Here is a 22,900-nt window from a genome sequence, read left to right as displayed (position 1 = left end):
GAAAGGAACGCCCCTCCCTCTCCTTTCCATGCCATGCCGGAAGGCCGCATTCAGTGTGGGGTTTGCGCCCCGAAAATAGCCAATCTACAGTGCTGGGTTTGTGCCCCGAATACAGCAGATCTACAAGCTCTCAACGCGTCGCAGTGCGGCGCGTTGAGAGCTAGTAGATCTGCTATCTTTGTCCAAAACTGCCCTCTTACGGGATTTCAGCCCCTGCCCCTCTAACACCCTCTGCACGTCCTTGCCCTTCCTATCACAACTCCCACCATGCCCCATGTAATGTAATGCAGCCATTATACTGTGTATGCTGTGTTTCACATGTGTGATTGCAGTCAATGAAGATGTGTACTGTACATACTACTGTACTTTGACGAGCTCCGCAATTGGGGAAGATTTGCGAAAATGTGCCGTGTCCAAGCTGTGTATTTTTTTTTAAGAAACAAAAAGTTATGACCGAACTAAATACGTAAATAAATGTTTCTTAAAAATAACTTTAAAAATCAATCTTAAAAAAGTACGTAATTTATTCTAATTGTTATTGCAATTTACGAGCTGCGTTTGCTTCCCACGTTTGCGCGTCTTACTTGTACTATATACCGGGCGGCTGTGGCTCAGGAGGTAGAGCAGTTCGTCCAATGATCCCTGGGTCGGCAGTTCGAATCCCAGCGGCTCCTCCTGTCCACATGTTGAAGTGTCCTTGTGCAAGACACTGAACCCCACATTGCCTCCAATGAGTCGGTCGGTGTGAGCTTGCCACCATTGGTGTGTGAATGTGGGAAGTGAGGACGCTGGCGTCGACTGTTCACCGCTTCACCTCCTAATGTATGAATGATTGAACTATTGTAAAGTGCTTTGAGCACTTGGAAAAGCACTAAAAAAATGCAATTTATTATTATTATTATTATTATTATTATTATTATTATTATTATATAGTCTGTCGGGTGTAAACCTCATACTGGATGTCAAAGGATTCAGGATTCAAATTCAAAAGTAGCAGATGTACAAGCTTGAAACGTGCCAAATCGCTGTAGTATGATCAAGTATGCCGCTTATTTACTGTATAAAAAACCCCCACAAAAAGTTAGAATATGGAGATGAGAGGTTTCTGCCTGACAGCAACGATAATGAATTGCATTTTTTTAGCGCTCAAAGCACTTTACAATGGTTCATTCATTCATACATTGGGAGGTGAAGCGGCGAGCAGTCGACACCAGCGTCCTCACTTCCCACATTCACACACCGATGGTGGCGAGCTCACACAGACCAACTCATTGGAGGCGATGTAGGGTTCAGTGTCTCGCCCAAGGACACTTCGACACGTGGACAGGAGGAGCCGGGATTCAAACCGTCGACCCAGGGATCATTGGACGACATGCTCTACCTCCTCCTGAGCCACAGCCGCCCTGATATATCATGCATTACATTCCTGAGTTGGATTTGTATGTTCTGTGTGAGATGAGAACAGAACAGCAGTAAGGCTGAGAGCGAGACAGGGGAAGCACAAGGCATGGTAATGAGCCAAACGTGAGTTTCTAGTCACTATGACAACAGCAAAAGGCAAGTTAGTTGGACATAATTCAAGATGTTCTGGCTTTTGGAAGAACACAATAAAAATGTACGGTAATCTGAATGTTATGGCGTCAGGCAAAGCATTTTAAACCTGATTTGAGGTTTTCTATACCCCAAGAGTATAGCTCTGCTACTGTACTGGTCCAAACATGGTTATGATGCAGTATGAGCTTCCATTTTTGCCTGATTTTAATTATACTTGTTGCCAACATACAGTACAGTAACACCAGAAATAGCTGATCTACAAGCTTACAATGTGTCACATCGTGCTACATTGTGAGCTTGTAGATCAACTTTCCTTGTCACTGCCGCCCCAACTAAGCATAAATCAGGCCTTTATAGGTTTCCAATGATAGGTTCTGTTTGTGTTGGAGAGCAATGTGTAAATCTGGGTTTCTATCTCAGCTCTCTGGTACAGTACAAGATGTGCTTGCCGAAACGTTGGTTTATTAAATTTTCTAGCATCGTGACTACGAGCTGTGCGTCCTCTTCTCTTTCTTTTTTTATAAGAAAATAACACATACCCACCCAGCCGCTAGCCCTGAGTGGAGAATATACTTATAGACACATGTACGATAATAAACAATACTTACAAAAAATGTTTGGGAAAGAAACTTGTAGGCAAGAGATGACCATATAAAAGAAGCCAAGGAAGAGAGGGAAATTAATCAATTGCAGTTAAATAATTAATATATAAAAGAAAAGGGTCCCAGTTCTCTAGTTGAGAATTAATTATTTTCTAGGTGAATAAAGGATGACACGTCTTTTAGCCAGGATGTCTTTTCTTAAGCCAAGGTGACTTCTTTCATGCCAAAACAAACTGAGCCAACATAATCAGGAAAAAAAAGTAACATAGTGTACTGCTGTATATGGGTAACGGTATGTATGGCTATACTAGCTCATTTATGCTAAAGGACATTACTCAGCTGCATTTCTGGCTAATATCCGCTCAATGCTCCGTTGAAATGAACCAAGCTTGCGGACGCAGCCACACACACGCGCACACACACACACACACACACACACACACACACACACACACACACACACACACACACACACACACACACACACACACACACACACACACACACACACACATGCACACTGTGCACACACTTGATCTTGGGTGTGCTGATGCGCCGAGAATCCTCCCTGTAATGTAATTCCCATGAAACTGACCTGAGCCTGCAGTGATTTATATAGCACTTGCTACAGCCTATATGCAATCTCAGATATTACATTCTGCACAGAGAATCTCCAAGGATGTATTCAGAAAAACAGGCCATATTCACATGCAGAGATGATGCTCATATAGCGCTAGTTGTGTGGTACGGAACACCATGTTGGCAACATTAGGTATGTTAACATACCTTATGTTAGTTGGCTAACATAAGTTAATGTGGTACGGAACACCTTGTTGTCTAGCAGTTGGCTAGATTTAGACAACTTTAATGCCCAAATCTAAATAATAATAATCTAAATAAGTTGTAGAAAAATGAAAAGCACATAAAATCAACAATAATCAAACCCGTCTGAAGTGAGTGTACTGTACTGTACTGTACTGTACTGTACTGTCACAGCCACACATATTTCCGTGCTCGGACACAGCCACACATATTTCCGTGCTCGGACACAGCCACACATATTTCCGTGCTCGGACACAGCCACACACATTTTCGTGCTCGGACACAGCCACACACATTTTCGTGCTCGGACACAGCCACACACATTTTCGTGCTCGGACACAGCCACACACATTTTCGTGCTCGGACACAGCCACACACATTTTCGTGCTCGGACACAGCCACACACATTTTCGTGCTCGGACACAGCCACACACATTTTCGTGCTCGGACACAGCCACACACATTTTCGTGCTCGGACACAGCCACACACATAGCTGTCTATACTATAGTAGTGGTTGCACCACTCAAGAATATACTGTAATCCAAAATCATCTATAGAAGCATGTGTCATCACACGGACAAGGCAACCATTTAAGGTACAGTACATCGTCAACTGTACTATACCTCTACCAGCAGTTAACACCAAAATCATAAATGTAAAAAAAAAATATATATTTTCTTTTTTTACTCTGAAAGTGTAAACTGGACCCATACGTATGGGGTATGGTTGATATTGCGGACATGATGTGCGAGTTGTGATGGTGCCTAATACATTCTCTCTATACTCCTCCCCTCTTCCTCTTCAGTCCGCCTACTGTACCCGTCCTGGTTAATTAGGAAGAATAACGCCTGTCTGTTGTTGTAAACTACCTGACAGGCAGCCATGTTGTGAGAGTCTTATTCAGCCAAACGGCGGCTTCGCACGCTGGTTCATCCCGCACCGCTGCAGATTGTAACGTTTGCACAAAGATTTGTTCAAATGAACAGGAAGTGGTGATGCACATCGGGAATGGAAGAGGGGCCAGAGAGAGAGGGAGAGAGACTGAGTGGGTCCATTCACTGTGTGTGGTGATGATAGCATAGCCCAGCTTTGATCCCCATCCACAAGTAGAAACCACTAAAACATTGTTATGACAACCTACAGTATACATATGCCATGGGAAGGACCAATCCCCCTTTTCAATTTCACCAATTTCCAAAGCCCCTGCCGAGCTGGTTCAGACAGGAGAAGATTAAGGGAAGAGGGTGTGTGCGTGTGCGTGTGCGCGCATGTTGGGGGAACATGACGGAAGGAGGTGTCACATGCTCCTGAGAACCTGCCACAAACTGGCTGCGGTTGAGCTCTCATGGGTCGGGGGATTTATGTAATATGTTATGAGACTGGGGGCCTTTGGAATTCTCGTCGAGTCATGTGGGATGTTTCTCGCGTTCAATCAAAGTCACGGATTGTCTGAGCTCTGATAAATAATGGATAGCGGTGGTGCAGTCGACACTACTGTAGAATAGATCTAACACCAAAGCTGTCAGTCACTGACAGTAATCCTTTTTGTTTTTGCGGACCATTTCTCTTTGTATCTTTTTCTTTAGCGAGCGAGATAAACGGGAGGGAATGAACCACCAGTGTTGTTTTTGTCGACTACCTTTTTTCACTGACGAAAAGTAAATGGAAACTAAATGAAAACTAAGCTATGATGACTAAAACTAAGACTAGACTAAAATGTTAGGAAGGGACTAGTGGACTTGGTTGCATGCTGAAAATGGCAGATCTACAGGCCCACAACTGTGACGCGTTGTGAGCTTGTAGATCAGCAATTTTCAGCAAGTGTAAAATCAGTCATTACGACGGCATCAAGGCCCGCCAAAATACATTTTAGTCGACTAAATCAACTGTAGATTTAGTGGACTAATTCTGTGACATTTAGTCGACTAAAACTAGACTAAAACTGCATTCAGCCTCCTCGGTAAAGTGTTCAGAATCATGGGGTTAAACCATAATGTCTACTAATTTTACACGCTGCTACTCCAACCTCCACCTTGTCTCTGACCTTTCGTCTCCTTTACTGTCCAAGCTCTTAGTAAGGACTGCCTAACTCTCGTTTCTGCCCTATAAAGGTCAATACTTTGTTTTTGACAAATGTCTCTTGACAAAAAGGCCATAATGTTAAACAGCGGCGTTGAAAATGTAGCACTCCAACAAAGCGGAAAATAGCTTTTACTTATTGTCAAGACTTTTATCATCGGAACTGTCCCCGAACTGTACAATCCTACTTTTCCAACTGCTAGCGTGTGTTTCACTTGTTTCAAAGACGCACAACATTTTGTTCCTAGAATTTGCAACGGCAACAATTATATTTTCAAGTGGATGCAGTTATGTACTGTATTGTATAGGCTATCGATGATATCGTCAGATGAAGTTGCATTTGTATTGGGTTGCATTATTTTGAAACAAGTAAAACAATAGTTTAATACAGCTAAATTATTTGAAGCATAAGCATAAGTCTGTAACATTATTTTCCAGTATAAGTCCAGCATGCTTCAGCCAGTAGAAGCTAGAATGGCTCGTTGATCCTCAACAGGCACAACTTGAATCAGAGAACACGTTTTGTATTGTGTTTGCAGGGGTGACGTACGTTTTGCAAAACATGCAGACCAGTCGAGTGCTTCATCTTTTTGGCGTAGTCTCTCCTGAAGTGCACATCTATTTATTTTCTCTGATTATTTTGATTGCATTGCATTTGCATAATACTATTGTGCAGGCCTCAATCGCCACAATATCCGATCATGGATAAAAGCATGTCTCTTTTCCATAGATGTTTTCTCGTCGTCCTGCCATCCAACCAGAAACCACCACTTAACCTTCTAAATGGGTTCGACCTGTAGACTCGAACATATACACCGGCCAGTTTGGAATGTGGGAAAACCTGGTTGACACGAGGTCAATCTAATCCTGCTCCCCGTACGCCCTGGCTCCTTGCTTCTACGTGTCGTCTCCCAATCTAAAAAAATCCTGTCGTTTCTTATCCTCTTATCTTTCTCCTCTCTCCATCCCAATACTCCTTTCCCCATCTCTTCTCTTCATGTCCCTTTCCCCTGTTCTTCCTTTTAATCTCACGTCTCCCATTCCGCTCCCCCCTTTAGGCCATCTACTATGAGATAGGCTTCCTGGTGTGCGCGGTGCTGGGGCTGCTGTTCGCCGTGATCCTGCCCATCGTGGGGCTGTTCTTCTGCATGTGTCGCTGCTGCGACAACTGCGGCGGCGAGATGCACCAGCGGCAGCGCAAGAACGCCGACTGCCAGCGCGGCCTGCTGGGCACGCTGCTCTTCGCCACCTCCCTGCTGATCACGTGAGTCAAAACACACACACACACACACACGTGCTCGCAAACACGTGCTACATACACGTCTTCAAACACGTACATATATTCTATGTGTGTGCGTGCTGTTAGAACCGCACGCACGCGCGCACACACACACACACACACACACACACACACACACACACACACACACACACACACACACACACACACACACACACACACACACACACACACACACACACACACACACACACAACCAGCATGCTGTATGCTCCCATCCCCCATGGGTGCTTACTGATCGCTATATATAGTAAAGTCATACAGTAGAGACAGTACAGTATGTGGCAGAAACCTTCATACATCATCACACTATCCCGCAGAGACAAGGCGCGTTTCCAACGCATCACTGAGACACAATGGTTTCTGTGGGGATTTAGACATCATAATATTATGCTGCAGAACAGCGGTTCTCAAAGTGTGGGGCCTACGTAGGTCCTTGTTATAAATGGGGCTGTTGTATGGCAGGCAAAGACGTAGCATGTGGTACATGAACGCTCGCTCAGCAAAGACTTGAGAGATCCAGGAAGAAAATGTAATGATATTACGTAATGATATAGAGATGAACGTTTTGACACGTACCTCATACGCTAGGTGTCAACTATGTGCCAGGTGGGCCTGCAACGGCTGCAAGGGGAGAAGCCCAATTTAGACTCCATCATATGACCGTCACTTGGCGAAAATAATACGATTTTCAAACCCGATTTCAACAGATTTTTCCAGTATTCTAAGTGGAGCGGTGCAGGAGCATTTAAGCTCGGTTCCACTGTTCTACAGTCTGCCCTTTTACAAATTCACTCCATCACCTCCCTCTGTCCTCGGCCCCATTAAAAGGCCATCACTCAGAGAGGTAGCCGGGCTTCGGCAAACTCAATCCCACAGTGTCCACATGTTTTATGGACTCTCACATGTGCTCCAGCACACAGAGGAGGCATTTCTGAAGGGCTAAACACCCCCTGGTCCAGTCCTAGATCCTAGACAGAGGACTTTTAGCTTGACACTGTGTGCTGTCAAGTCTTTATCGCTCAGATGGTGCTTTATTAGAAATTCCACAGCAATATCCTAGCCGCCCAGACCGCCGATGGCCTGTGAGCCTCTGCTTTACATCGCTTGTTATTAATCTCCCTCGGCGACCAGGGCCAGACACAGGCCCGCCCAGACACATGCAGGACACTGCAGCACTTGTAATAAAGCAATTACAGGGCAGGACGAAAGATGAGCAGAAGAGAGCCCCAGTCCCAAGCCCAGGAAGGTTTGATTTTCACACCCCATGTAGTCGACACCTGACAGCTCAGACTTCTCCAGGATGACATATGCTTTTCAGACAAATTAGGGGGGTGGTATTTATATTTCAGAGGAATGAGGAGATCGTATTGATAAACACAAGGTGGGCAGAAGGGGAGGATGAGGGAAGACGGCAGTGACTGAAGGGCGCCGTCTTGAACCAAAGTTGGTTTGATTCACAGAGAAATATCTCAGGGAACGCTCATCTCAAATGAGCCCACATCGCTGGGACATCCGAGTACACGCCTGGCCTAGAAACCAGACGATTCTGCCAGAACTGAAAAAGAATACAAAATAATGGCCCAGCAGTGATATTGGTCTGGCCATGCCAGGCTAGTACCCGCCTGGCATTGTGTTTCAGTAGCTCTTACATGATGTCAAACAAGTCCTGCATATCAGACGGAACTGTATTTTTAAGTAAAAATATCAATACTGCAATATAGAGACATACTCAGAATTCAAAATGTACTTGAGTAAAAGTACAAAAGTATTGGCATCAGAATATACTGTAACGGTACTTAAAATACCCAAAAATTACTCATGTAGAATGTGAGGGAGTTCTGTTTCAGTGTATAGGCACTGCCATGTAGAAAACAACCTGACTGCAATTTTTGATATTGAGCCATTGTCAGTGAGACGATAATATTCTCACTGACTTGCATGTATTTTTGTATAAGCATTCTTTACTTGATTCCTGAAAAGCTTATTTTGTCATGTATCAGGCCTATTACCCTATAGGCCTAATACATGACAGTGGGCACACAATGACACACACTGGTAGCCAGGGTATGTACAGTATGAATCTGCCCACTTTGATGTTAGAAACCAGTCATGTGAAGTCTAGCGCAGATGAACTGTGAATTTGACTGAAGGCTTGTCTCCAGCAGCACCACACATATACTGTACAGTACAGACTAGTACTCCTACTGGCCTAGGATTGAACTATGCCAGTGTGCCTTCTTCCCTCCCTGCCCTGTCACTCCCCAAGAGTCCTGCCATTGAACCAACTGCTTCCACACTGTAAAGAATAATTCAAAGGGGAACGATGGGCTTTAAAACAGTGTACACCCATGTCCAGCCCGCCACAGACTTGAAACCAACAGCACTCTTACAGAGCCAGTGATGGTGTTGTATCGTTCACTATAACAATTGTAGCCCGTCTGTGTTTTTGAGGGGCGCCAGCCTTGGAAAATTATGTCATATGACGGCTAAGTCTATATTCAGTGAGCCCTAACTATGGAAGCCAGGCAGAACATGTCTGTCTGTCTGTCTGTCTGTCTGTCACGGTGTGTCACGCCACCAGAGGGCGCAGTTACTATGGAAGCCAGGCAGAACAGCGCAGTTAGCAGTCTAATGTGTGCGCAATTAGCTGTCTAACGTGTGTAGCTGTCTAACATGTGTGTGTGTTGTTGTCAGACTGCCACAACAGCGCTTTGTTGTCTAACTACTAACGTGTGTGTACCACACATAGCTGTCTAACGTGTGTGTTGTTACAGCAATTTACAAGCTGTGTTCGCTTCCCATGTTCGCGAGTCTTACTTGTGTGTTAACATCATCCATACTCGCAGACACTTTTTAGAGTACACATGGACGTACAACATTGTGCCTGCCAGCCATTGTAAAAAGCCACACACATCATTAAAAAGAATAGTGGGGGAGCCTATTTTTGTCCCAACAGAAAAGGGCTCTGATTCGCCCTAGCCCCCACGCAGACTTATAACGATAAGATGACAGTGAGAAGATCCCTCTCTTTGTTACAGCTGAGAGGAGAGACCCCTGCCTCATGCCATTACCCAGCGTGCATTTCACTCGGTCTATTTCCGTCTTTGAAGTGTCTAATGCTATTAGCACAAAAGGGGTCCTTACAATATGGGCTGAAGTAATACTAATCATATGGGCAGAAGTAATAATGCTACACGGGGCTGTCTCAGTGACAGCAGAGCCAGCACCGTGAGTCATGGCAGCACTTGCACGCTATATTTACTATTTAATATAATAGTGAGTGAGTATCTTTAATTACGATGCCGAGTTTTTAGCTGTTGTGATTATATAAATTACATGTTAGAGCTTGAATAGCTCTGGATATTTAACAGAATGTGACTCAAATCAAATGTGACTCACTTAAAGTTAATGGAAGCAGGTTTTCCGTTGGAGTGCAGAGTGCTGACTCGGCCACGGTGTCAGGAACCAAATATATTGCCGCTGTCGGGCAGAGATCTCGTATGTCCCATGTTTCAGATGTTCGTGTAAATGAATGCCCTGCTTCATCGTACAAGAGTGTCTCACAAAAGTAGTGAAAGCCAATCTACAAGCTCCACAATCAATATAGATTGTCTATTCTCATGATTTCAGTTATTATTATTCTTTTTTGTACGCTCAAAATTTCCACCCGACAGTGACGATGTACAGTGTGCATGCGGAGTTGCGGACGCACGCCCGTCCGCACAGATAGAAACATGCAATATTTATCTTGCACATGCCTCTCCCTGTCACACACATGCCCACACCACACACAGTGCCATACACTTTCACATTAACCCTATTTTATAATTTGCTGTATGATGGTGTATCTACGAGTTCACAATGCATTCACAATACAATGTGCTTAATATATCTGCTGTTTTTATTATCCACAAGGGGGAATCGTTTTGGTCAATGCATGCATTCAACATAAGACAATACATAAATAAACACCGTAATTAAAACACCCAGCAATGTACTTAAATCCTATAAAATGTAAGCTAGTTTTTAAAAGAAAGCAATGTCCTCTCCACTGCACTATAGTGTAATGCCAATAATGTGTTTGTGTATGCTTTCATGTGTGTGCAAGTATGAAGCTATTAGCACGCCAGATTTTACGTGCACATGCAGATCTGCTAATTTTGCTCAAATCGTGACGCCAGGTAGAAAGTTGTGAAGTGTTCTCCCTGGCGTTTCCTGTGCACCAACCCCAGGGAGTCATTCCATGCAGGGTTATTTAGAGTGTGATTCTTAACACTGTGATGAGCATTAACTCAGTCTGTCAGTGAAGAATCCACCGCGACTGACCGACTGTATACATGTCACTGTGGCTGGACGTGACCTGCTAATGCAAGGCCTGAGGGAGGCAAAGAGAGCGCCCATCCAAGTGGAACAGGACTCATTCTCACAAAGACTGTTGATTTTATTGCTGGCATAGACTCAAGTATGTACTGTATATTATGCTCTGAAACAATGTTTTTAGAATTTATACCAGTGTCTGGCTGGTGTATGAAAGAAGTAAGATAATAGATGAAATCGATGCACTGTACTGTTACTTTGTTCATCTCAAAGGTGACCATTATTATTAGTAGGATTATTAGTATTATTATTGATGTCTGAACAATGAAGATGGTGTTCCATTTGATATCCAATCCTGTCCAAATAATAGTTAAGCCGTCAATTTCCGATGCCAACAAAGCTTGCACCGTTCGAAACTAATACTGTCTTCAAATCAAAGACATGTTCAGTACAGTACTTAGAGTTGCCAAAAGAGTATGTTACAGTAGATTTGAAAATAATTTATATATTTTGGGTGATTTGATTGGGAGATCCCTACCTAGTTTAACATGATATATGCCCGCCTGTCTACACCTACAGTACTGAACTTTACATCAAAAACTCCTTGAGATAACTTGATTTGCTGCCTATAATTACAGTCTACTACGATTTACTCTACAAAATAATTACTAGTATTTATGCAATGCCATGCCTTGCTTTAATATAATTCTCTTTCATATCAAACATCTTTCTACGCAACATAACAATCTTTCTCCATGTGCCGAGAAGCATGAGAGGAACAGATTTCTTGCATACCAAATAATAAATATGATAATAAATAAATGAATGAAAAACTACACATCCGCAGATAGAAACCAAAGTAACGACAGACTCAGAATCTGCTTTATTTTCACATCACAGGTTTACAGGTGCAAAAAAGTTTTTGTGCAAGCTCCATCGTTGACACGCCTCGACAGCAATAAATAACATCTCAAGATACTAGAAAGTATTGCTCTTGCAAAAACAGTTTTCAGCTGTCCATTAAACAAAGAAAATGAATATATAATACCGGTAATTAAACTCAAATGCACGTTCGCAACAATGCATTTGGTTCAAAATGAATTAACAAAACCAGCGTCATTTGTATTGTTGACCTATTTCTAAATAATATAAATTAGTGCAAATGTCGCTCATTTTTTACTCCTCTGTCACAAAGAACTGTATGTTTTTTGTGTCCATATCACTACGCCCAGAAAATAGTTCCTTGTGATAGAGGGGTCAAATTGAGTGAAAGTTGCATTCATATTTTAGAAATATAGGCCATCAACACAAATGACGCTAGTTTTGTAGATTAATTTAATAATGCGTGGCCCCCTGTGCCCCCCACAAAATGACCGGAACTTCTTCATATTCACCAAAACCAGAGCAGAACTCCCACAGGACTCGGACAATCAATGAATACAGACAGTTACTTCTTAATGTCCAGGACGTTTTAACCCTTTCAGACCGGGAATTTTAGATAACACACTTTAGCATAGGCCTACAGTACTTCGGCTATTGAAAAATTGCATATACAAGCTCTGCTGTTTTTTAAAACATTGTGAAAATGTGTACATCTTTGAATACATACATTTTTAAAGCGAACATTTTAAACTAAAATCTTTGCTTCTGGCTCCATGGAACAATTTTTTTTTAGATGGTCGGTGGCCAAATACTGTATATAATTTAGTGGTGTCCTTGACATGAAAAAGGTTTGAGCAAGCACAGGTTTGAGAACAGCTTCTCCCAGATTCTTGAGTGTCCTGATGACGGAATGAGAGACATACAGTAGGTTTCTCAGAAGACTGTTAGAAGACATTTTCTTTAAATCGGCCTAGGTCGGTATAGAAGTCAGTATTCATGTCAGTGCTGGGCTGTGCATTGTGGGTTTAATGTCTCCAGTCAAGCTACCACACAGAAGGAGGACGGACAACAAGCTATACTCGGCATCCTCGTCGTGTGGCACTGTGCCAACTGCCAAGGGGCTTAAATAGTTATTTTCTGTCCAAACGGAAAGGCTCAAGCTAAATTATGTATCCTTGTCCACCAGTTGAATTCTTAATAGGAGACGATGGTACACTGAAGGGAAGGCGTTTAGGCTGTGTGACCTGATATGACTTGAGAAATCACACCGTCTAAAATGCTATGAAAGAGAAACACTTTTTAATGGCCTAATCATCCCAGTGTTCTAAAAGACTGGTTCTCAAAGTGGTGTCCGGGGTCCCCCAGGCACGTACAGCCTCACAGCGCATCACCATGCAATGCACTGTAAGGCCAATGTAATCTTAACTGCTGCCAGTTAAAAAAAAAGGTTGCTACGGGGAATAATTAAACAGTGGTTCAACCAGACAACAATACATTTTGTAATCAGCAGCACACTGGTTGTGTTCAGTTAATTGCTGACCCAGCTCATTGCTATTGGATACCATAAACAATGCATCTTCAGTGTTGAACAAACAGATCTCAGAGGACCCCATGGATTGATTATTACTTCCTTTTTCATTTCTGATGCTTGAAGCACAGCTATTCTATGACCGTGAATATCAATTGTGTGCAAGTATTTCTGTGGTATATAGACAGGCCAAGTGTCTCAGTTGTCCACCTGCATACAATAAAAGCTTTGTAACTTGTATTGCTCAAGTTGTAACTGCTGAAACATTATCCTCCATTTTAACATTGGATGCGAGTTAAAGGCTATATTACTAACTACAGCTTTCTCATGGCTGCTACTATTCTTTTTGTGGCTTTCGCCTTTATTTTATATTTTATATGGAGGGACAGACAGTAGGCTGACAGGAAATGGGGGGGGAAGACATGCAGTAAAGGCCGTCGAGATCCGGAGTCGAACCCGCGGCCACACTGCCAGACTGGATTACCAGCCAAGGTGCCTGGACCATTGAGCCATAGCCCAGGCCTGCTGCTACTATTATTAAACAAAATATGCACTCTTCTGCTCGAATGTATTTCACACAAAATGCACAAAAAAGTATGCCATGCATAAGATTCAGACAAAGATGAACTATGTACTCTTCACTGTTTGTCTTATCTTGTCTTGGGCCAAATACTCAACGGCGAAGGCTCGGGAGTCGAACCTGCGGCACGCCGTCAGACTGGGTGCCCAGTCGGTTGAGCTAACCGTCCAGGCCCATATATCAATGTTGCACTTTCAATCTGGCATCCTTATTTTTTATATCCCTTATTATGTCATTATAGGCAAAAATGTCACCCCCCCCAATTTTCTAAGCACACTTGTAGAGAGATCGGCTCCTTTTGAAAATGATTTAAATATAGCTTTGGTTGTTAATGAGGTTGTAAGATGTGTCTTTGGTCTCTGATAACATGTGATGGACATTACCATCATTTTGCACTTTATTAGTGCATTTTACTATAATTTTGTACTGTAGTCTTATCAGTTGTTCCCAAACGTTTTAGCCTGTGACCAAAAAGACAAATTTGATTTGTCCCGGGACCCAAGCTACAGTAGTGAAAATAGCAGATCTCACAGCGTTTTGAGCTTGTAGTTTTGTTCAATTTATGGAATTTCTTTTGATTGTCTTCTTAAGCCATTCTAAGCGGGAACCCCTGTTGGTGTTTCAAGCATTATGTTATGCTTTAGCTGTTGAAAAATCGTGAAAATGTGGTGCAAATCTTTGAATATATATTCTTTCAGAGCGAACGTTTTTAACTAAAATCTTTGCTGGCACAACATATTTTCAGATGGGGGTCGGCGGCTAAATACAGATAATTCTGGGGCTCCTTGACATTGAGAAATATTTATATTATATAGAAACAGGTTTTTCAGAAAACTGTCATGTTTTAGAAGACATTTTGGAGAATTGTCCTCAGATCTAAATGGGTTCATTTTATTCTTTGAAGAAAATGCTTTGAATTTATTTTCTAAATGAGTCTAAATTAGACTCATACAGTAGGCCAACGGTATATACCTGTAATCAAATAATACCCAAAAAAAACCAGTTGGCAAGATAATCACTGGCTGCAGCCCTGTACTGTAATTGTCAATGGGATTACTACAATGTTCCTCCTGAGAGTGAGAGAACAGTTGGCCTGTTGCAGCAGTGTGAGAGGTGGTGGAACGGCCACTCAGTCAGCACACTGTCCTGACCTACAGAGTAGCGGCCCAGCTGAATGCAGGCCATTGTTATAGCGTTGGCAAATAAAGCTATGGACCCACCAGACCATGTAACGGTACCCAGCCTCCAGTTTGGTGGCCTAGATTCTGGGTGAAGGGGGCTGCTCTGGCTTGGATGCTGAAGGTATTGTGTGCAGAGTTTTCGTGTGCCATGTTGTGGGCATTCATTCAATAATTCTCAAAGTTGTCAGAGCAGCACTGAGGCCCGAATATGATTCGGCTCATAGTCCCCACAGTGGCTGCAAGAGACATTAAATAAAGCGTATACCTATTAAGTGGGGTGGTGGTGGCTCAGGGGTAGAGTGGCGGGAACCCGGAAGTGTCCTTGAGCAAGACACTGAACCCCAAATTGCTCCTAATGTGCTGGTTGGTGCCTTGCATGGTTTTCGCCATCGGCATCGGTGTATGAATGTGTGTGTGAATGGGTGAATTGATGCACAATCTATGTAAAGCCCTTTGGATAAAGGCGCTATATAAATGCACCATTTTAAGTGCGCCAGTGTTGGACGCAAACAGCGTTGTTTTTGGCAGCAAATTTCTATTTTAGTTTTAGTCATATTAGTCTTCATTTAGTTTTAGTCATATTTTAGTCACCTGGAATGTTTCAGTGTTATGTGTCATGCGATTTTAGTCGACCAAATCTACAGTTGATTTAGTTGACTAAAATGTATTTTGGCGGGCCTTGATGCCGTTGTAATAACAGATTTTACACTTGCTGAAAATAGCCGATCTACAACGCATCGCGTGACGTGTAGACGCGTAGCGCGACGCGTAGATCGGCTATTTTCAGCATGCAACAAAGTGTAAAATGACTTACTGGATCTCTTGTCCACTAGTCCCTTCCTAACATTTTAGTCTAGTTTTTTATTTTTTGACGGAATTGTCAATATATTTAGTCTTAGTTTTAGTCACCATGGCTTAGTTTTCATTTAGTTTCCATTTAGTTTTCGTCAGTGAAAAAAGATAGTCGACGAACATTTTTCGTCTTAGTTTTAGTCGACGAAATCAACACTGGGCACGCAAAAGTGGGCAGCCACGGTGCTATATGGCTGTGGCAAACTGGACACTGACCGTCTAGATCAGTGGATCAAAATGGACACTGACCGTCTAGATCAGTGGATCAAACTGGACACTGACCGTCTAGATCAGTGGATCAAACTGGACACTGACCGTCTAGATCAGTGCTCTGCAATGTTTTTCAGGCCAAGAACCCTTTAGCTGAGAGAGGAGATGAAACAGGGACTACATATTGGATTCATGTTAAATGTGTGTTTTCAGACATTTAACCAGTTAAAACCTCAATACTTGACCACTTGGCTCAGTCGGTACTCGGTCTGCTCTTTTTCCCCCCTCTACACCAAACCTCTTCACAGAAAATAGCCAGATGCGTTAACTTGTGAGCTGTTTTTTTCCCCCGGCTAATGTTCGCCCCCCAGAATTGGGATGCGAGGGTTCAAGTACAGTAGTTCATATTAAAATAAAATAAAGCAATGAGCAGACAGACCTCCTATACCTCCATCTAAATGTGTCAAGTTCCTTTCTGGGAGTACGGTCTGTTGTCGTGAGCGACCTGCTGTAGAGGAACTCCCTTGGGCACTTATTAAGATCAACAGCCAGCAGCTACAGTCATGCACCTATAACTCCATATGGCTGAGCAAATCAGTTGTCAGCTACAGATGAAGGATTAACCCATTTACTATTTGACGTCAAAATTTATAAAATGTCTTCTAAATCGCCATATTTTCACGATTTTTTCAAAAATAGCAGACCTACAAGCTCGTAGCCCTGGGTAGGCCACCCACCCAGGCTCTAGTTCCATTGCATTTATTATTTTGTATCATTTCACTTTTATTATAGTCTATGGTAGTATATTAAATGTAATTGCGAATGCATTGATTGCGAAAATCTGTGAGCGATTACTATAATAACCCAGGCAGAACTGTCTGTCTGTGTGTCACGCTGTAACACCACCCGCCCGCCACCAGAGGGCACCCACCACCAGAGGGCGCAGATCACACACACACACACACATAAAGAAGAAAAATACAACTTAAAAAAAAAAAGTATGTCATTTATTCTAATTGTTGTTTTTTTACGAGCTGAGTTCGCTTCGTGCGTCTTACTTGTATGTAACTGTACTAAAGGAACAACTACTGTAGTTACACGCACCTCCTCAATGAGCCATTGTTTCATAGCAGATTCCACTCGGCGTGCCCGATTCTGGGGGGGGGTGGGGGGGAGAGAGAGAGAGAGAGAGAGAGAGGGGGAGGGAGGTTTGTGCATGTGTGACAGAAAAAGACGATGGCTGAGAGTGTGATAGTTGGATGTGGTTGTATGAAGTGCGTCTGTGTGTATGTGAGAAAGGGGGACAGAAAAAGCTCACAATAGTCTTTTTGTTGTGCGGTGGCCATGTTGCCTCTGTGCCCTGACGGGGATGGCTCCACTCCAGTGTCTGCATGGCTGCCTGGCTGTGGTGTGGGGCCCACGCACTGCTCCAAGAAACCCTGCTGCTTGGGTGTTGTGCTGCCTCTGAAAATAGCAGATCTACAAGCTCACAACATGTGACGCTTTGTGAACTTGTACAGTACGCCCGCTATTTTCAGCATGCAACAACGTCTGGCATTATTCTACGCTGTCACGGCACTGTCAAAATATATTTTTGTCGAGACGGATTAAAATCGTACGATATTTAGTCGACTAAAACTTTTCAGATGACTGAAACTCTTAAGCTGATTCAAAAATGTGCTTTGAAAATGAACACTGCTCTCTCTAGCATCATACAGTATTTGACCAGATATGAGGGACTGTGATTGGATTTTCCTTTTTAATTCATTAATTACATTTTCATATGAAAGCAGGGAATCATAGCTTCAAATTGACATATTGGTTGTTCAGTTTGACCCGCCAGTTTTGGAGATGTGGCTTATAGAGTAATGTGACTGTCTTACAGAAAACAGCGGGTTGAGAAAACAGGCTTGAAAGGTTCACGTCTGTGGTCTCTAACATTACACCTAGCTACATGTTTAAGCATTTATTTCATATTTACATGTCGAAAAAAATGTTTAATTCTGTCTGTGGGTTTTATAAATATTTAACCAGTAAAAAGTAATATCTAGAACTTGTGTCTTGTAACTAAATCATCAAAGCAAACAAAAAGGTAGGAGCGCACACCAAGAGTAGGGAGGCGCTGACCACGGGAAGGTAAATTAAAAGTATTTTTTGGCACCGGGACTACGAGTTGTGCGACCTCTCCCAAGTACCTGAAACGTAACCGTTTTGGACATATGAGGTTTCCACCCGACAGTCATGTTATGCTTTTTTAAATGTACAGTAGCGTCAAGTTAGTCTGCGGGTGTGAAAACTGAAAAGTAAAAACCTCAGCATCAGCAACGCTCTGTGAATGATGGCTCTATCGGTGTAACACACCTGTGAGTGTGAATCAACTGGCCTTGCACTCTGCTTGTCCTGCACACACACCCCTAGACACACTCGCACCGACACACACACACACACACTTACATAATGAAATTAAACACACACACACACACACACACACACGCACACGCACACAATGCAGCCTGGCAAAAGGCAAGGCCTATTTCGTGTTGTATAGGGGCAAAATAAATAATCAATTGAACCCATTAAGACCTGAACCGGTGTCTAAAAATGGCTTCTAAATCCTAACAGTTTTCTGAAAAACTTATTTTTTCAACTATCTATAACCAATGTGCTATACTATAGGTAATATCTCAAATAAATGACACTTTATTGATTCTTTAAAGGGATAAACTGCTAGCCTGGCTCCAGCCCTGAATCGCTACCATTAAAAATAATATGTCCTGGCGATTCAGGTCTGGTGACGCTGCCTATGGCGGCGTCAGTTTCGATCGAAAATCTGATCACAGCAGCTGATTGGCCATCAGCCCCCTGGCATCAAACAACAAACATGGCTGCCCCCACTGCGGTGACTCGCGACCGTATCAATCTGGCTATTAAATCGACCAAATGATAAATAGTTTCTTTACAGAAACGACAGGTTCTATAAACATCATCACTCTACCCCTAAGCCACTGCCGCCACTGACAAATCGAATAGCCGATCTACAAGCTCACAACATTGAATATACATTTCATAACCGATTTAATTGATTCCTTTGATTAACTGTTTAACCCCCCCCTCCCCCCCCATTGCAATGACATGCACAAACAAGCGTACTTAAACCTTGTTTACATACACAATGATTCATCTTCCAATTGATCTGCGCTTTCCAAAGCCCCAATGGGGCCTGAGTCATTGCTATTGTTATTCCTGTCTGTGCGTCATCTGACATAATTCATAAAGCTGCTTATTCCCCTCAGCATCTCCAGAAGTGAGCGTCATCCTGTTAAACAAGTCAAGCATATCACAAAACCATCATTTATCGTTTGTTTATCTCCATAATTTGTAACTTTCCGGGGTTTTTTTTGTCGTAAATTAATGCCAACTGGATCGTGCTCCAACGCTGCACAAAAGTATAAAAAGTATCAGATCTGCATAGACATGGTAACGCCCCGCCTGCCTCTGATTGGCCTAGCGACACTGCCAGCCGCACCACGCACCAGACCATCCTCCGAGGTGGAGGATACATGCCGCGAGGTTACTTTTACTCCGTGGTGGGAATGGGAAATAATACGATAAGTACGATATAATACAAGAGAATGACAGCTTGGATTTTATTAACTTTAGTAACTTACTGCAGCAGCCTGTCGCGCGTGCCAAGCTGTCATTCTCAGAGGACAGGACAGGTCTGGCAAGACCATGGGGGCAAGACGGACAGTGTCGGTAGGCCAATCAGAGGCAGGTGGGGCGTTACCATGTCTATGCTCGGACGTAGAATATATTCACGTGCCTGGAATAGGTATCTATTACTCATGAGGGGTGGGAATTGGATTTGGAGGCTATTTGGGATAATGTGTCTCGTGCATAAAACATTCCGAACCAGTATTTTTCATTTTTAAGTTTTGTCACAGAGCATATGTAACACAGAGAATTAGGCACGCACGCACTCACTCACTCACTCACTCACTCCCTGGATGCCAACGATGAACCTCTGCCCCAAATTTTCCAGAACGGCCTGTTAAAGCGCCACCATGAGGCAGCTTTTCACCTTTTTTACCTAGGGCCTATATACAAATCCAGGAACGGGTCTCATGGCTTACGTATTTCCTGTAGGCGGACTCGACGTAGCCCCCCCCCCCCCCCCCCCCCCGCTATTCATGTCAGTGGAAGTTGCTCAGTGGCGTTTTGAAGCACCCGGGAGGACCGTCTAATGCCCAAATGCGGAAGTGCAACCGAGCACTCAATGTTAAAGCCCAGCTGCACAGGGTTTCCTCGTCATGAATCCACGGGTCAGCCTGCAGTCAACGTTGGAAAGCCTCACTGGCCCCTTGGTTTAAACCCTCACCAGGCCCACCTCTTCTACTATAGTGAACGGCAGAGTGACTGATGTTAGTCTGCCTCTTTTACTGTACCTGCTTTTTACTAACGGAAAAAAACGGAATGTCAAAATATCCACCGCGGTGGCTGAGACCAGAGCCATTGAGTAATGGTTGAGACGAAGCAGTGAAAGGTCCTGAAAGATACATAACGCCAGTCTTACCCAATACCCAATCTTTCTGTTTTATGAACACAAGGCTGCTGTACTTTATACCTCATACTTTAAATGCTTAGTTTAAAGTATGAGGTATGTGCCTGCCTAGTGCCTACGGACGGATCCACTCACAAACGCGCACCACGCAAGCAAGCACTGGCTGGGAGGTGGTGCTGGGCTGGGATCAGGGATGGGAGAGTGTGAGTCATAGAAACTGCTTACCAGTATGGGCTGTCTTCTCTCCCTTGATGTTGTTGAAGCTAATTAAGCCAATGCAGCGATCGAGCTCCCCAGGTCCGTTTGAAGTGTAGGCCTTTTTAATGGTGTGCATTATGCAATCATGTGTGTCTGCATTTCATTTGAATGTGTTCACTCTCTCAGGGGCTTTGGATTCTACAGATAGCAGCAATAACTAAACTATATATATATTTTTTTCCTGACTACTTTTTCTGCTGTATATCGAAACAAAACATCTATGATTACTTGCCGACAGTCTGGGATAATGTTAGTGTTATTTCAACATGACTTATTGAAAATAAATCAAATATGTGACCCACCATGAATGGGAGACAGTCATTGGATTATTATTCTTTTTTGTTTTTTTCATGTCATATGAAAGCAGGGAATTAAAAAAAACAGTTTTTCTCCTCTCCTGAACAGTTAGTCTTGCCACCGTGACTCTCTGGGCTGTATTTTGCGTGTCTTAAGTACCAGGTCTTATTCCCTAACTTGAGTAAACTAAAGACCTGGAGGCGTGATCAATGCCATTTGGCTATTCTGAGTGTCCAAAGAGCATTGATCACGCCTCCAGGTCTTTAGTTTACTCAAGTTAGGGAATAAGACCTGGTACTTAAGACACGCAAAATACAGCCCTCTGTATCAAAAAGAGTCACATATATCAATGTGTGTTCACTGTGTATGATTCGGGAGCGCAGGTTCCCTTTGGTCCAGCATCCTTCATCCAGCCACCCAGCAGTAACAGCTCAAGGGCTTGTTGTTGTAGTGCATGTGAGATAGGATTCTCCTTTGAGAAGGGGATAGGTGGTAATGAATGTTGCTGTAGTGTGTGTGATTCATCCTTCTCTAGGCAGGACGAACAGGTGGTTTTTGGGAGTTTTAGTGTGATGGTGCATGCTGATCTCTGCTGGTGAATGGACTGCACTGCACCGCTGTTTGTGTGTCATAATAAGTATAACTCTGTGACCTGGAAACCTTTCCATTATTCACCAGCAGTGTTTCCTGCTAGAGGCTTTAGGGCCACATGCTGTTGGTTTGCATCATGATTTCACTGAACTGTATTTAACACCACATGGAATAGGAGGCCGGCCTCCTCGCTGCTGCTTTGAGGTTTGAATTCAACTGTTAACTCTCTTAAACCTCAGACAAATGGATCAGCTCCAGATAGTCCTAATAGTTTTGGAGGATTTATGATTGAGATTATTGTGAAGAGGAATTGAGGTAAATGTAACCTGTTTTTGATCTCTTTTTTGTGTGTGTGTGTGTGTGTGTGTGTGTGTGTGTGTGTGTGTGTGTGTGTGTGTGTGTGTGTGTGTGTGTGTGTGTGTGTGTGTGTGTGTGTGTGTGTGTGTGTGTGTGTGTGTGTGTGTGTGTGTGTGTGTGTGTGTGTGTGTGTGTGTGTGTGTGTGTGTGTGTGTGTGTGTGTGTGTGTGTGTGTGTGTGTGTGTGTGTGTGTGTGTGTGTGTGTGTGTGTGTGTGTGTGTGTGTGTGTGTGTGTGTGTGTGTGTGTGGGGTACAGGATCGGAGTGCTAATTGCGTATTCTGCCAACCAGAACCTGAGTTCTCAGATGAGAAACATAAGAAGACTGGTCAACACCAACATGAGAGATTTGCATACGTTCGCCAACGACACACCAATGGTACGGCCTGGCCCGGGCTTCCCTATTTTCAGTATTGCCTTTTTTTTTAATCTATTTTCAGATAGTATGAATGTTCCCTGCACAGTAATGCTTTCCTTCCAGGACATATGGTGCTAATGATGACAGCAGGGGACCCATACCAGAATAATCGATCTTAAATCCAAAGGTTCATTATCATTTATACGTACATGCAAGGAGGGGCTCCATAGTTTTTCAGTAATCCAATTTGGTTGTAAAAAATCAGACCCGTCTGGAGTTAGCTGTACTGTACTGTACTGCACTGTACTGTAATGTACTGTACAAGCCCTCCTCCCTGGCCTGTGTGTGTGTGTGTGTGTGTGTCTGTCTGTCTGTGTGGTAGGCTGTGAAACAGTGACACTTGGTGGTGAACAAACGCTAGAACACTATTTTCTTTGCTCGGACACAGCCAGCCACTGTCTATAGGAGTGGTTGCACCACTCAAAAAGACAAAATAAAAGTTCACTCAAGTACACTAAAATGTGATGAATCCTTTAGATCAGGTGTCTTCAATGTCTTTTCAGCCAGGC

General features: G+C 43.2%; 1 protein-coding gene across 5 annotated transcripts in view; it reads left to right on the top strand.

The window, feature by feature from the left end:
• Positions 1-22,900, top strand: part of prom1a (prominin 1a) — a gene marked incomplete at its 3' end in the record, with an annotated part of 94,530 nt that overhangs the window by 32,897 nt on the left and 38,733 nt on the right. For all 5 annotated transcript variants that reach the window (XR_013964711.1, XR_013964712.1, XR_013964713.1 and 2 more), the window contains 2 exons: positions 6,117-6,322; positions 22,232-22,352. Coding sequence is in view for 2 of the 5 variants with exons in the window: in XM_080773624.1 (XP_080629750.1) it covers positions 6,117-6,322; positions 22,232-22,352 (327 nt within the window). The remainder of the gene's footprint in view (positions 1-6,116; positions 6,323-22,231; positions 22,353-22,900) is intronic.

The sequence above is a fragment of the Protomyctophum bolini genome (assembly GCF_963924005.1).
Source record: "Protomyctophum bolini genome assembly, chromosome: 10".
Lineage (NCBI taxonomy): Eukaryota > Metazoa > Chordata > Actinopteri > Myctophiformes > Myctophidae > Protomyctophum > Protomyctophum bolini.
The sequence above is the reverse complement of the archived record's forward strand: the minus strand, read 5'-3'. Positions and strand labels throughout refer to the sequence as shown.